Source organism: Taurulus bubalis (assembly GCF_910589615.1).
Source record: "Taurulus bubalis genome assembly, chromosome: 5".
NCBI lineage: Eukaryota > Metazoa > Chordata > Actinopteri > Perciformes > Cottidae > Taurulus > Taurulus bubalis.
The window spans coordinates 14,131,734-14,146,902 of NC_136593.1; the positions used below are offsets into that span (position 1 = coordinate 14,131,734).

Genomic DNA, 15,169 nt, shown 5'->3' on the forward strand with positions numbered 1-15,169 from the left:
TCCAGCAGTGGTCTGTGACCTCCCCAAACATAGTGACTTGTTTTCTCCTTCTCAACAAGGAGGCCTGTGCCTCGTGAAAAAAAAAAAAACTGTACACATATATGATAGATATGCATATATTATACATATAGAGAGAAATCTATAGTGTGTCTATACGTGGTCAGAAAATTGTTTCAAACTGACAAGATGATATATGTTTTTTTCTTCATGGTTATTTTTCTAACTGGCTGGAGGTCAGAAAGATGTCTTATCTAGAGTGTTGAGTGGTGTGATTTTCCTCTGATTTGTACATGAGTAAACCCCTCAACAGAAAGTAACATTCCCTGTCTGAAAACACAGGACAGCCCAAAAAGAAAAAAGAAGAGCTTTAGAGCAGTTTATGTGGAATAGACAAGTATATCCAAATCTATCTAGAAGTCTAGTAAAGATGACATTATTACATTCCTTTCTTCAATGTGAAAACATTTAGTTGAAAACCGCTTGTGGTGACAACTTTGAACAAAAAAAAAGACTGAATTTTGCAGCTCACATAAGTAGCAATGAGAGTATGTCTGCTGCCCTCAGCAGGCAGAAACTTGCACTTGTGAGTGAGGACTATCACATTTAACATCCAAGTGGAGGTTTGAGTGACTCTGTCGAGATGCATTTCTTTCGCGTGTTTGTCGTCGTTGTCGTCTTGTAAACAGAAGTGGTGACATATATGACTGTGACAGCTAATTAAGTAGAAAAACCAACACACATTGTTGCAGTGTAGTGGAAAATTGAGTTAGACCGTGTCAAGACAATCCCCTACTTCCTCTCCCTCCTCTCATGGTGCCTGTGTGTTTCACTTATACGGTCAAGTGTTGATTGTTGTATATAAATGTCTTTCCATCTACACAGCCTCCACAAACCGACGTGACCCATGCATCACCTGTTGTGTCTGCTTCACATGTGAACCTTTACAGCTCCTGTCACTGACCAAGAATCAACAAATTGTGTGAAACTTTTGTGTTTTGTGTTTACAAATGTTGAGAGAAAAGTCCTGATTTGGATTTCTTTTAAAAGGGAAGACAATGCAAGCAGACAGAGGAGCAAAAATCCTCTCACTTCACCATCAGGGGGGCGGAGTACGAATCCTCCATTTTCAGGTCCTTAACTACTGAATACTTGAAGTAGGGGGTTCTCCTACCATAAAATACCATTTATAATTTACATGGTAGAAAACATGAAACAATTCATTTGTGCCCATGCATGCTGAATTTTACATAATGTGCCAACTGAAAGCGATGATGTAAGGATAATCTCCTGTTCTCTATGCAGAGCGATTTCTTAACTGTTGTGTCAAAAAAAGGTTTCGGAGACACAGAGGCTTAGAGGCTGGGGCTGGTTTCCTAGGCTTAGACGAAAGACTAATCCTGGTTGTGAATGACTGACGTCGCACTCGGTGTGAGGTGGAGTCAAGAAGTCAAGTGTGCATCTGTGCCTAGAAGCAGCCGTATAGAAAGACTTGAGTTGAAAGGCCTGTAGGTTCACCAGTAATTCTCAAAGGCCTTCGAGAAAAAAAGCATGCAAAGCCTAACACATATTTTCACTTTATTGTTGTATACGAGTTGTTTTTCTTTTAATATGTTGCTGAACCTTTGGATCAAACAAATCACTGTGACCAATGCCAGAAACATTTTTGTTGTGACAGAACAAACATTGTTTACTTTTTTATTACTTTTTGTATTTAAGTTAGCTTTATTTTTTCTATTGTTTCAGCTTACCGAATATGCCAGTTTGAGACTGTACTATTTGTAAATGTAAATGTTTTGAGCTGTACAGTAAAGAACAAGTTAAATGTGAGTGTCCAGCATGCTGAATGATTACTTGTGTGAACGTGAGCTAATCTACCATGAAGCATCATTCCTCATTCATTACTTGCATCTGCATCGTGCATTGTGACGGTGTGATGTTGTGTTTGAGAGTGATGTGTGTCTCACTCACTGTGTCCCCTTAGTAGACAGCCTGTGCAGTTTTGTGAGAGTGCAGCATGTTTTTGCGGTTGCTTGTGTAAATGTATTCAGAAAAGAGAGATGTGCGTGTGTGGATAGCTGCGTTTATGGGTGTGTGCGTGCGTGTGTGTTTGTGTGCGAGCTATGAATGCATCAGAGAAAAATCTATTTAAAAAAAACTTTATCAGAGGAAGTCCCTAGAGTAAAAAAAGCGAGTGAGTCAAAGTTTTGAATGAAGCATGGATACTCTGTGATGTTTTCTGTTTTTTAAACCTAGGAGGCTGTCCTCAGTGACCCAGTTTGCTATTGTATGTGCTGTATCAGAATATTACTATTGAGTGTTGGCCAGCTTGTTTATATCCATCAAATAAAGGTGACCTTCTTTCTGTCTTTGTTTGGGATTTTCTACTAAAATTCGTTAATTGTATGTCAATTCTAATATTTTCTAGTACAAATACAATAATGGTATTGCACTTAAATGCATGGTATGATACTGTGGAAACTAGCACACTAAGTAAGTCAAATGTTGCATTAATTTCATATCAGTTCTAATTTCATAATAGAATATTCATATAGAAAAGCAACAATTGAGCTAACTTGGTGAATGATGCTAATAACTATTTATACATCCACAATTTAAGTATATCAAAAGTCCTGGATTTTCACGTACAGTAGTGCTATTTTATGTAACAGATGTAAAAATGTATTGTCATTAACAACAGAAGGACCCTGTACAATGAAGAAAGAGATAACCTCGGTATGTATGTCAACATAGGACAACTATTTGTGTTTTTACTTTATATTTTATACTTTATATTTAAAGAGTGCAAATACAGTGTCATTGATGCAGTATGAAAACAATGAAAAGCACGAGACGATTAGGGCTCATTTTCACACACATTCGTACAGTCGTTTAATCCTTTTTCTTTCTCTTTGGCCAATAAGCCTTACGCTTTAACTGATTTTAAAAGCATCTTGCAGTCTTCATCAGTGATTGGAGTTTGTGACGACAAAGCAAACTCAATCTACTGATGAAGACAGTGAAAAACACTTGAAAAGCTCCAGACGAAGCTGGTAAGTGCACCTTGAAATAAGCTTTGTCAAACTAGTTTTTAAAAGATCAAGAGTACATTTTCCCACTCATCTTGCATAGCTCTGTGATATTACAGAATGACGCTTAAAAGCTGAAGCTAACTTCATATCAATAACTTATACTGTCTATTATATAGAGTAAAGGCACACAATTCATCTGAAGCTTTAACGTCCCTTTAAGAAGCTGCCTAATAAACGGTCTCCCCTGTTAGAAAGCCAGTACCCTGCCATGGCGGCTACTGCTCCCATGAATACAGATGTGTAGACCAAATCTCCCTTCGCAGCCAGTGTGCCCAGAGCACAAAGTACCACCCCGAAGAGCATCTGCTGCAGCACCTCCACCTCGTCGTCCTGGATATCCTCAAAGAGACCTTTCTCTTGAACACCTGCACAAGAGACACACTTGAGAGGTTGCGGTGAGGTGAGGTTAGTTCACATGATTGTGCTTCTGATGAGACCCACTAGGATGCTGATTCTTCACACAGACAGCGTCCTTATGGATGAAGCCTTGAGCACAGTCACAGCGGAAAGAGCCCTCTGTGTTGGTACAAATCTCATCCAGACCATGACAGGCAAGTACCCTGACACTACATTCATCTATATCTGAGAAAAACAAAGAGAGACACATGATACAATCTCATCAGAGACCTGCTGCAGCTCCTCAAGGGAAAACAAATAATGCATACTGATAAAATAATACTTCAAAATATTCTCTTTTAGGCATTTACCAACACACTTGGACCCTGTCAGTGTGAACCCAGAAGCACATTTCCTGCAGCGTGCTGGTCCGCTACCCATACAGCCCACGCAGGCCAGGGAACAGTCTGAGGAAAGAGGGAATATTTTATTAATTTATTTACAAAACAATGTATACGAGTGAAAAATGCCACAAAACACAATCAGAGAAGAAGAAACTGGAAGTATTATTTAATATTTAAGATCTCCAAGGGTGCAACTTATTTAGAAAGTTAATATTACTGGGCATTGTGTCATGCTCAACATTGTGTAGATGTTTCTGATATAATATAACCGTTCTCCTAATATCAAACAAACTAAACCAAAAACTAACTAACTTTGTGAGCATTTACATAAATGCTAAAAGGCTTCACTGTTACAAGAGTGAATGCAGTGATGCTTCAGCTGCATACAATTCCCTATATGGGTGATTATATGATCTATAATGGCTGGTGTAGCTTTATAGGTCTCAGATAGGAAGCTAGCACACACACAACCTGCACGGTTCATAGAGTGACACACTTATCTCATTATCATGTAAATATTAGGAAAAATGGAAACGTGGTGAGGACAATGGGAAATGTTGTCCGGGGGAAAAAAATGAGTTTGTGTGTTAAGACCAAGATAAAGGAAAACTCAGGAGTTGGAAAATAAATTTGTGAAAGATAGATAGATTTATTTTATCAAATGGTTGGTGTGTGGTAGCGTTGTGTTTGTTAATACTGGTATAATTATGACTAACTATCTTATAATGATATGTGTAGATATAATTCTGTCTTGTCTGACAACCTTTTAGCACATTTTGTCAGTTTGGGGCCCCATCTGCCTGGATTAGTGCCGAAACAATAATCAGTCAATGAGTTAATCAATAGAAAAGGAATAGACACAAATTTCCCAAACTGATTAATTCAATGTTCAAGTCATTTTATCAGTAAAAAAAATCACCATCTTCCAAAGAGGATTTGTTGCTTCGCTCTCTTTGATATCACTCCTACATTGTTGTGTATTTATGTTTTGGGCTGTTCATTGGCAAAACAAATAGTAATTTGTATGTCTCACTCATTTCTGGCACTTTTTATGTTCATTTAGTTATGTATTGCATTTTTATTGCATTTCTACTTCTAGAAAAAACAATTCTAAATCACTGACCTCGGCACTCAAATGATCCGTCCGTATTGAAGCAGTAGGCGTTTGTAGGACAAATACCCAGCTCGGTGCCACACTCATCAACATCTAAAACAGATCCAAACATATTAAGAACATCTGCTTGTCTTATTACATACATGTATGGGATGCATGCTTGGTATACAGTACCTACACAGGTGTTATTATGGAGTGTCCATCCCGCTCTGCATTCCTCACACTGGTCGTGTTCTGGGCCTGAACACTTGCTGCAGGTATCTGGACAGCTGTGCACCTGGACAGCCAACAGACACCACAGCCAAGCCGCCTGCAGCAGGTTGCTGTGAAGCCTCCTTTCTCCCATCTGTCCCATCAGATCCACGAGATAAAGTTGTTTATCGCACACCCAGATTTGTTAAATGATGCTTGCAAACTGGGATCATAATAATTGGGAACAGATTGTTGGCAAAATAAAGTATGTGAAGGATTATTTTTTTTAAAGCTTCCCCTTTGGGACAATATAGTTCAGTATATATCCAATCATCTATGATTAGGAAGTTGCTGATTATTTTGATGATCAAGGTACAAACAAAGAAGAGTTAAGTAACTGTGGCACCAGAGGGTGGAAGTAACTAAGTAGCCTGCATTACTCAACTGGACATCGGTATTTCTCAACCTGAACCTTGTTTGCACATGTTTTTTTAGCCATACTGACTTATAGAGACAACAGTTTCTGAAATGAATTCAAGTATGTTGCCCAGAATCCCACATGATGTCTTTCAAATGATCTTTCATGTATTTAAACTCCTGTCAATTTTTTTTTTCATCTGTTGACATGTTTTAATTAAACAAAATGTTCTTTTTTAATTTTGTATTATTATTTAGAGCACTTTAAGCTACATAGTATGTATGACATGTGCTATATAAATACATTTTTTTTTAACAACCTTCTAGCTCAAGGAGAAAATCTCGCGAGGTAACGTGTTTGCCGGAAAAGAACTGTGAAGCGGCGTGTCGCCGGGAATGGGCCGAGTACACAAAGTGCAGCTTAGTGTTATCTAAAATATATTATACGTCATGACTGAATAGTTTGATGATTTCGACCACGTAGATGAGATGGCCGCCTGTATTAAGAGGCTCAACCAGCTGCTGCAAGGCATTGAAGCTGGCGTGGGTGCTGTGACACGTACGTCCCATAGAGGAGGAAAGATTTAAAGAGTTGGACCTGTTGCTCCCTAATAGTCAGTTATCAAAACGATACTTGAGTAGGATACATTCAAAAACAGACCGGATCAAAGGAACAGTAAGGTAAACCGTTTTGTTTCTCTGGAGGGTTATTTCCATAATGTTGTCAAACATTTATTGGTAATGGTATATTGACGTCCTGCAATTTCAAAACATGTTGTCCCCATTTGTATACTTGGCTACAAAAAGCATGAGAAAATAAGGTCCAGGTTGAAAATCACCACAGTGATCCTTTGTTTATTTACTTTATACGTATTATTTAATTGATGCAAAAATATATTACATACACCTGTTTACAAATATGTAGATCACTACCACAGTATATAGTCAAAATTGGCTCCACCTCAAGCAACTACAACAATAATGCTGCTTACTGCTCACTACATTACTCTGACTTCTGGTCCTTTCCATTTGAAATACTTTTTGCTAATAATACTTCACATTTTGTTACATAAGTAAAACACACCAAGCATTTAATTGTACCTCAAAACAAACAAGAGACATGAGTTCAGCGTTTTCTTTACCTCTATGTGCTTCGACTGAGTCTGAACTGTGTCGTCTTTATAAAGGTTTAGAAGCTGTGTGAATGCAGCCGACATGTGCTTCTCAAACTTCACAACTACTTTGTGTTTGATAACAGATTGTGAACCAAACATCTCAAGCGGGCGGCGCATGCAGCACCCTCACAGCACCGCCCCTCCGGGATGTCAGGAAATGAGTAAACAAGCATTTCTCCGCGTCCTTTAACTGACACTAGATTGCACCAATGAAATCCACCATCCATCTCTGAGAGAAGGCTAATCACAAGCCAGGATCCGCCATGCACATAAATACACACATGTATTTATAGACAAGTGTTGGCAGACACACAGTAGGCTACATGGATATAATTAGTCTGTAACATTTTAGGTTAATCATATTGAAGCCTAGAGGACAAGTCTGGCTGTATTCTATTATTATAGCCTTAATAATAAGAACATGTGTTTAAAGAGAGGGTTCAATAAAACATGGCTATAAACAAAATAGCAAAACAAAGTTAGTGGGCATTAAGTATCTTTAGGTAAACACAAACACTTGCATGAATAGCACTAAGGTCTACTCCATAGACGGTATTGTCTGCCTTGATCCAGGTATAACCTAACAGCAAGGTGTTCTTTTAATATTCACTCTAACCAGGTTTCGGAATACCCTAAACCACCCTCATTCAGAAAGGTTCAGACAGCAAAGAAGCATCAAACAGGCCTAAAGACCAGAATGTATGGTTGACTGTTGAAATGAGGTCTGCAAGTCAAGGAAAGATCAAGATGCACTGGATGTGCAATTCCTCTCCTCTCTTAAGAATAGGCGTTGTCACACCCTGATTGGCCACGAGAGTAAATGCACCAAGCTGCTCTCAATCCTTAATCAGGAACCAGTCCCTGCTCTCTGTACAACAGGTGATCTGAATAACCCTCCAATCAGTGTGACCTTCAGCTAAAATGAATTGGAAAAAAGGAAATAACAGCGTGTACAAATTAATGAGGTTTTTTGTTTACAGCATGTGTAAATAGGATAAACATTAAGGTAGTTATTTAAGTTACATGTTATGTACACTAAGGTAAACTGTAAAGTTACACTGTATATGATAACCATAAAGACAATTATTTGTGTGTATAAATGTTCAATGTTCAACATTATTTAAGTTATAGAAAGGAGTAGGACTATAAAAGTATATTCTTTTTTATGCTCCTTTTTTTTAACATATTATTTGGAATACTTATTTTATTAAGAATGTGTTTTTAATGTTTACAGTAATGTTTTTGGGTTGTTCCTGTTTTTTTTTATTAATCATGTGTTCCATGTTGGAAATCTTATCTAATACAGCAAAATTAGTCACACAAACTCAATGTTTATCTCATCCACAATTTAGATGAATTAGTCCTTCATGTACAGAGCAGCAATAATGTATGGATACTTCCAACGCTTTGTCACCAAGTTTCCTCAACTTCTGCACATTTCTCGTAGGAGGCCTTCTGCTGGTCTGGTCCCTCATTAGTCTTTGCTCTCCATCCACCTGAGGCTGTCAGATCTGTCCATGTCCTTCGACCGGATCCCCCCCCAGTCCTTCCCACAGTGAGCTCAGACAAGAGAGCCTGGGTTTGAGAGGGAAGCTGGAACAAGGGCAGACCTTGAAGCAGCTCTGGTCGACTCCTGTCACTGCTTGGATGGGAGTCAAGAGTCACCAGAAGAAAACGTTCTCCTGCTCTGCCCTGCTGCTTATCCGCTTGGATGATGCACAGAGAGGCCGTGAAGACATCAGAGTAAGGGGAACATATCTGAGGTAGGCCCTCGTCGTCCCCCTCTGTCTTGATAGCTTTTGTGTTCCGATGGGTCCATTCCTTTGCTCTCTCTAAGGCTTTGCGGGTCAAGACGAGCACGACTCGGCCGCCCCGGCTGTTCAGCTCCAGCAGCTGGGAGTGCAGCCATAGCAGAGGCCCCAGAGTGCATTGCTCCTTCCTGCTCCACTGGTCCACAGACACGCTAAAGCCTTGGTTACAGAGCTGGGAACCGAGTCGACACACTGACTCCGAAACACGATCGTCCTTATCTGGGGGGCTTAACAACACCACATGACCCTTTCTGCCAACTTTAGAGAGGAGAAACAAGGGGCCGTATGTCAGATAGTTGTTCCATCAGGACTTCATGATTTTCTTCATTACAATAGTGGTATTACAAGAAAATACTCACTTTTTACCAATCCGCCATGACGCCAGCTCCACACCCATTCTATAAAAATCCGAACATTAACGAGTAAATCTCAGCAGAAACACAATATAGACTTTGTGAACAATTCCCAAATATAGTAAACAAGATTTCATTTTGGGGGCAAATAAAAAGAGCCTTTTTTGGGAAATGTTTGGGGAAATTCGGTTCAAGTTGGACAATGCATATTTCATCATAGGTTGGATAGAAATTTCAGAGCAGAGAGTCTATGTAGCATAGAGTCTGTTATTTCATATTCAACACACTAAATGCAAAAAGAAATAAATGAATAAAACTCACTCTTGACGATGTCATGAAGGAGATAAAATACAAGCAATGTCAAGGAAATCAGCAACGCGATGCCAACAACCAGGAGACTCCAGCGCCACCTGCCAGCTGCAAGTAGTACGAAACAAACTCCTGTTTTAATAAAAAGCCCAAGATACAGGTGCTGTATTTTGGCAAAATATGTCCCAACCAGCCCCAGTTTCTGTATTATCAACTGAGTCGGACTTACTGTTTTTAAGACAGAATGGACCCAGCTCATTTCTCATTCCTTTGACCTTCACCTGCACACATTGAAAAAAATGAATGAGTTATTATTCATCATCAGTAACTAAGTAAATATAGGACTCATAGAAGGACATTTGCAAATACTTTACCATCACACATGGTGAGAGCTGAAATTGGATTTCTTCAAACACCCCTTTTTTCTCCTGAAGATGACACAATTAAACATCTTGGTCATTTAAAACTCGTGCTGTATAGCCAGGCGTCATTCAAACCAAAAGAATGTTAATTTAGATTCTAGCAGAGATCCCAAAGTTTCCAATGATTTTTCCAATTTGTGTAAATTTGTATAACATTTTGCAAAAGACTTCTAAAATATTTCCAATTAATTTAATGGTGTAGCCATGACAAACATGGTTATTTCAGGCACTGCAAATAGTATATACTGTAGCTTCCATTAGGACTTGAGACAAGCTGAATATATGTAACCCTTTCAGATAGGCTTGAATAAGATGTTTTTTCCAAACGTATAGCACTGTGGAAATAAAAGGGATAGTTTGAAGTCTGAGAATAAGGAGTACAGGGTTCAGTATTAAAGTGTCTTACCCACTGTCCCTCTCTGTTTTGTCTCCATGTGCTGTTTGCCAGCTGTTGTCTAAAGCCCTTCATCTCCCTGCAGCTGTTTTCTCTGCGGCAGGGCCACACTTCTCCCTCCAGCCTGCAGGGGGCAGACAGGTTCCACCACAGCATTGTGCGGGAGTCACTCATTTGGCCCTGTCTCACAGACACAGACACATTCTGCCATACGTTCCTTTGGAGGAAATCTGGAGTGGACACGTAGGAAACATCAGCAATCCAAAGGTAAACTGCCCACCCTTCACCCTGTCAACTCGGGAAGACAGAAACTAAACTAAAAAAGAGATTTCAAACCTGTGTTAATGAAGGGGCAGCTTAGAGAACGCCTCTGATCGTCCTCATTCCAGACCTAAACAAAACACACACACACACACACACACACACACACACACACACACACACACACACACACACACACACACACACACACACACACACATCAGTCATTAAGGGCTGCATAGACACAACACTTAATCATGATGTTTAAGTACCAGTACCTGGAGACACATGCAGGGGGTCACAGAATACAGTGGGATGGGCGTCCTGTTCCATCTCTACAAAGAAACATTGAACACATCATAGCTTTAATGAGAGCGACAAACCAGTGGTGGAGAGTGACTCTAACGTTCACTCAGGTAATGTAGGTACTTGTACTTAACTTGACTTGTTATGCCACTTTAAAATACTACTGAATTTCAGACAGAAAATTGATTGTATTAATTCATCTTTTCAAGCATCTTTGATCCGCTGATTGGACAAATACAACAATTAGAATATGTCAACTTGTGCTCTTTGAAATTTGTATGTACATTTTTTACAACTGTTTAACATTTTATTAAGAAAAGGATCATTGAGAAACTAATCAGATTATTTTCGGTCCTGCTAATTCAGACATGAAAATCCCTCACCTTTCAGCGAAATTCGCCGTTTTGAAACCAAAATATGTAACCTACGTGGATCGTGTAGATCCGAAGAGTTTTGTTTTTGGGAGAGAGAGGGGCGGGGGGTGTCAACTGTCCGCTGTTTCTGAGATTGGAGTGGGATACGGAAAAAAAACTGAGGTCGTGATTATCTTAGCAATAGAAGATCTTTGACGTGTCGAGTCTTGGCCAATCAGCGTTAAGATGTCTACAGCGGCTTCAATTCCCTCCCACCAGTTTAATAATAGAAGCTAGTCAGCTAGCTAACACGTTAGCTAACGTTGTTGGAGAGACAGCGAGTGAGATTACTGGCAGCGGAGAGTCCGTGGTAGCGTGTGACGTCAGACAGGTGAGCGGCGAGTCAGCGGAGCTGCAGTTCTACCTACCGACACCTGACTACATATAAGGAGAGGACAATAGAGATTTTATCCAACTTTTATTTTAATAAAAAAAACGAAATGAGTTTCCTCCGTAGGGTGGCCGGGCTACTGTTTATATTTAAGGGTTTAAGATCTACGTGAAGGAAAAAGTGTATCCTCTAGTTAATTATAATCTATAGAGTTATGTGGTTATAATGATGTCACACAGAGAGAGGTGTGCATGTTCAGGTTTACTGGTGGAAACATTATTTAGTGTTCTAGACTAACAGTGACGCCTCCTCAAAGTAAAGTGGTATAACAGTATGACATAATATGGTCAAATAAAAAGGCTGGTACATTATACATATTATGGCATATAAGTGTAATATTATGAAGTGAAATGTAGTAGTAGCAAAACAATATTCAGTAGTATTGCATATTGTAAGTATTAAGTCTACAATATACATATATATACACACACAATACCGTTCAAAAGTTTGGGGTCACTTAGAAATGTCCTTATTTTTCAAAGAAAAGCACTGTTTTTTTCAATGAAGATAACATTAAATTAATCAGAAATACAGTATACATTGTTAATGTGGTAAATGACTATTCTAGGTGGAAACATCTGGTTTTTAATGAAATATCTACATAGGTGTATGGAGGCCTATTTCCAGCAACTATCACTCAGTGTTCTAATGGTACATTGTGTTTGCTCATCGCATAGAAGACTAATGGAGGATTAGAAAATCCTTGTGCAATTATGTTTTGTTTGTCTGGGTGACCCCAAACTTTTGAACGGTAGTGTATGTGTGTGTATGTATGTGTATATATATATATATATATATATATATATATATATATATATATATATATATATATATATATATATATATATATATATATATATATATATATATATGTACACTTGGGTATTGACAAAAGATGAATTAAAACCCATAATGATCATAGTTTGTCAGCTTCTAGACGAGTGACGCTGTTCGGCACTGACTCTCCCGTCACTGCCCCACTGGTGTCACCTTTTTCACCGCTCATGAGTTTGCAGGTCTGACTGTAAATGTTAGACCCAGTGACAGGCTGGCATGAAATGGCTTGCATAATACTTAGTAAGGAGGCCATAATATGTTTTGACTCATGGCTGAAGTTTCTCCAGCTCTCCCCAGGTTGGCAAAAAAAGCATCTCAAAATGCATCAGATTGATGCATTAAAATATGGAATATTTACATTTTTCTTACGGGGGAGCATGCCCCCGAACCCCCATAGAGGGGTAATATCCTTCTCACCTTTTTCACCCCTGACCCATTTTCATGCCTGTAATTATTTTTGCAAATTTGATGCATTGATATATCAAACTATCTGACAGTAAAGCAGTTAGAATATTTCTCATATATTAAAGCATGAGCAATAATAATGCTATTAGTACATATTAATATGTAAAGTGACCATTGTGCAAATAGTACTTTTACTTTTTACACTTCAAGTACATTCTGCTGTACTTCCACCTTCACTTAAGTTTGAATGCATTCCATTTGTTTAATTAGGTTTTTGTATTGCCACTTTCTACTTGCGCAAAGGATCAAAATACTTTCTTTAACCCGGCAAACAAACAAACAACAGCAAAAGTAAAACACTTGACAAACTGTTACTGCCACCAAATTAGGCACTGATATACAACACTGACCTGACATCTTCCATTCTGCTCATACTGGACGCACACAGAGGGGAGGCTTTTATTCCTGCTAGCAAACTGCAGCTCCACCTGATTCTTCTCTTGGTTAATTACACTACTGAGTCTGGGCACTGAAAGGAGGGAAAGAAAAGGAACGGTTCACTTCCCGAAGATAAATACAGAAACAAAAGGGCACAAGGAAAGCAAACGCATGTATAATGTGTGGATTATTTACCTCTACACTGTTCCACACGTTCCTGCTGGTCCTGGGAGCACACTGCAAATAGATGATACAGTATATGATACAGTATGTGTCACTACTAGTATTAGTCAGGTATGAGTTCAACGGGTGCTTTGGAGTAAAAAGACCAAACTTTACCTTCATCGAGAGAAGGAACGACAACTTCTCGATTTAGATGTGACGGTCCAGAAGAATAAACAGTCACATGACTGCTGAAGGAAACCCCAGATGGCTTATTGATCACCACAGAAAACTATAGAAAAGACACACACACACACACACACACACACACACACACACACACACACACACACACACACACACACACACACACACACACACACACACACACACACGCGCACACACACACACACACACAGTTTATAAGGCTGGAGGTGAGCTTACAGTACATTCCTATTGACATGACAGGCTTCATGCTCCAGCAAAGTCTACAGTACCTTTGCCCAGTTCTTCTGAGTAAGGGCTGCATGATTAACCGTAAACTCCACCTTCTTGCACATGGGCATGGCAGACGCTGCACTGTAACACAGTGTCACAGACGCTGTTGCAACACAGAAAAGGTAGGGCTCAGAATTCATTGAAACTGTAATGGAAAATCTACCTTTAGGAACAGCACTTAAGACTCACCTCCAAACCCACGGTTAAAGATCATACCAGTGTTTTTATTTTCATGTTTTAAGCCATGAACTATGAACTGAGAATACTTAACATGTTGTACATATGTGCTTGTATTGTCAAGGCAATTGTTTTTTTCAAAACACGCCATAAGTTCGCTAATCGATCACATTAAACATTCTAGCCAGTAAACAGTTTGTCAAATTAAATTAAACCAATAGCTCGTAGTGGCATAGAGGCTAAAATATACAAAACAACCGATATGGTCCTTTTTAATAACGAGTAATAATGTGACAGTAGGCTTCATGCAGCCTTAGTTCATACCTTTTGGATTTCTCACTGTCTCCTTGCTATAATCCTCTTCATCATTCCCAGAGTGGCCTTCATCCTCCGTGTCTTTATCTGGATTGAAGTTGATCTCTGTGTCTATCACCAGACATAATGCACACAGCGCCCTGTCCCTGCAGCAGAGCTTGGCATATGGAGTCAGGTTTTGGACTCTCACACCATTATTCTCTGCTACAGTAAGAAGCATCTCATCCTTTATGGTGCAATCAGAAAGACCCTAAAAAGAGGCCAAATTAAATGTGGAAAACGAGAAAGACATGTTTAACGTGTGGCATCACATTGTAACACATGGTAAATATTTACTGCTCAGAGGACGATATTGTGACAACAGCCCTATCATTTTTTTAAAGCTGGCAGATGGTGTTATCCCTGCATCGGCTTAAGTTAATGTTTAAAAATAAGACACTTCACAGAGGAAAAGAAAATTAAAATGTGCGAGCACGCTGCACCAGAATGAAAAGGAAATGAAAAGTGTGATCTGTCAACAAAAGCTGTATGTACTATCCTGCAGCAGGAAATATCTGCTTGAGTGTATCCTAGCACCCATCAGTACCTGCAAGCAAATTACTTCATGGCTGTCATATCCAGAAATCTCCAAACCACAGGCTGGCATGAGCAGGGTGAGTAAAACACACCAAATGGACCATCCAGGTAGAAACATTTTCCCTGCAAATGATTTGAGTCCTACAGCATTTTTCTCGAAGCATCTTTCTCCAGGAGCGACATGACAACCTTGTTAAACAAGTCCAGTGTCTTCTTCATCCAACTTTTTATCCTGGCTGAAACTGCACATTGGCAGAGAAGGCAGTGAACCGAGACTAGCTGTTAGAGCCGTGGTTGATGGGCTCCACCTTTGGTAATGTTCTGGGAAAGAAGAGACCTACATTAATGCAGGTATAGACAGTTGTCTCTTCGTA

At 39.3% G+C, this 15,169-nt stretch overlaps 2 protein-coding genes across 2 annotated transcripts; both read right to left on the bottom strand.

Annotated features, from left to right (window-relative positions):
- Positions 1–2,866: 2,866 nt before the first annotated feature.
- Positions 2,867–5,289, bottom strand: LOC306736669 (protein disulfide isomerase CRELD1-like; the record flags this gene model as incomplete). The annotated part of the gene is made up of 5 exons (XM_079218319.1): positions 2,867–3,454; positions 3,531–3,671; positions 3,797–3,892; positions 4,953–5,036; positions 5,166–5,289. The coding sequence occupies 5 exons, from the start codon at positions 5,287–5,289 to the stop codon at positions 3,234–3,236; spliced, it is 666 nt and encodes a 221-aa protein (XP_079074445.1). The 3' UTR covers positions 2,867–3,233.
- Positions 5,290–6,374: 1,085 nt separating this feature from the next.
- On the bottom strand, positions 6,375–14,913 carry il17rc (interleukin 17 receptor C; the record flags this gene model as incomplete). Its single annotated transcript, XM_079218321.1, has 13 exons — positions 6,375–8,796; positions 8,898–8,936; positions 9,213–9,308; positions 9,430–9,481; positions 9,575–9,628; positions 10,029–10,246; positions 10,556–10,610; positions 13,040–13,158; positions 13,263–13,304; positions 13,407–13,521; positions 13,727–13,830; positions 14,229–14,469; positions 14,806–14,913. The coding sequence occupies 13 exons, from the start codon at positions 14,911–14,913 to the stop codon at positions 8,138–8,140; spliced, it is 1,902 nt and encodes a 633-aa protein (XP_079074447.1). The 3' UTR covers positions 6,375–8,137.
- Between the last annotated feature and the right edge of the window lie 256 nt (positions 14,914–15,169).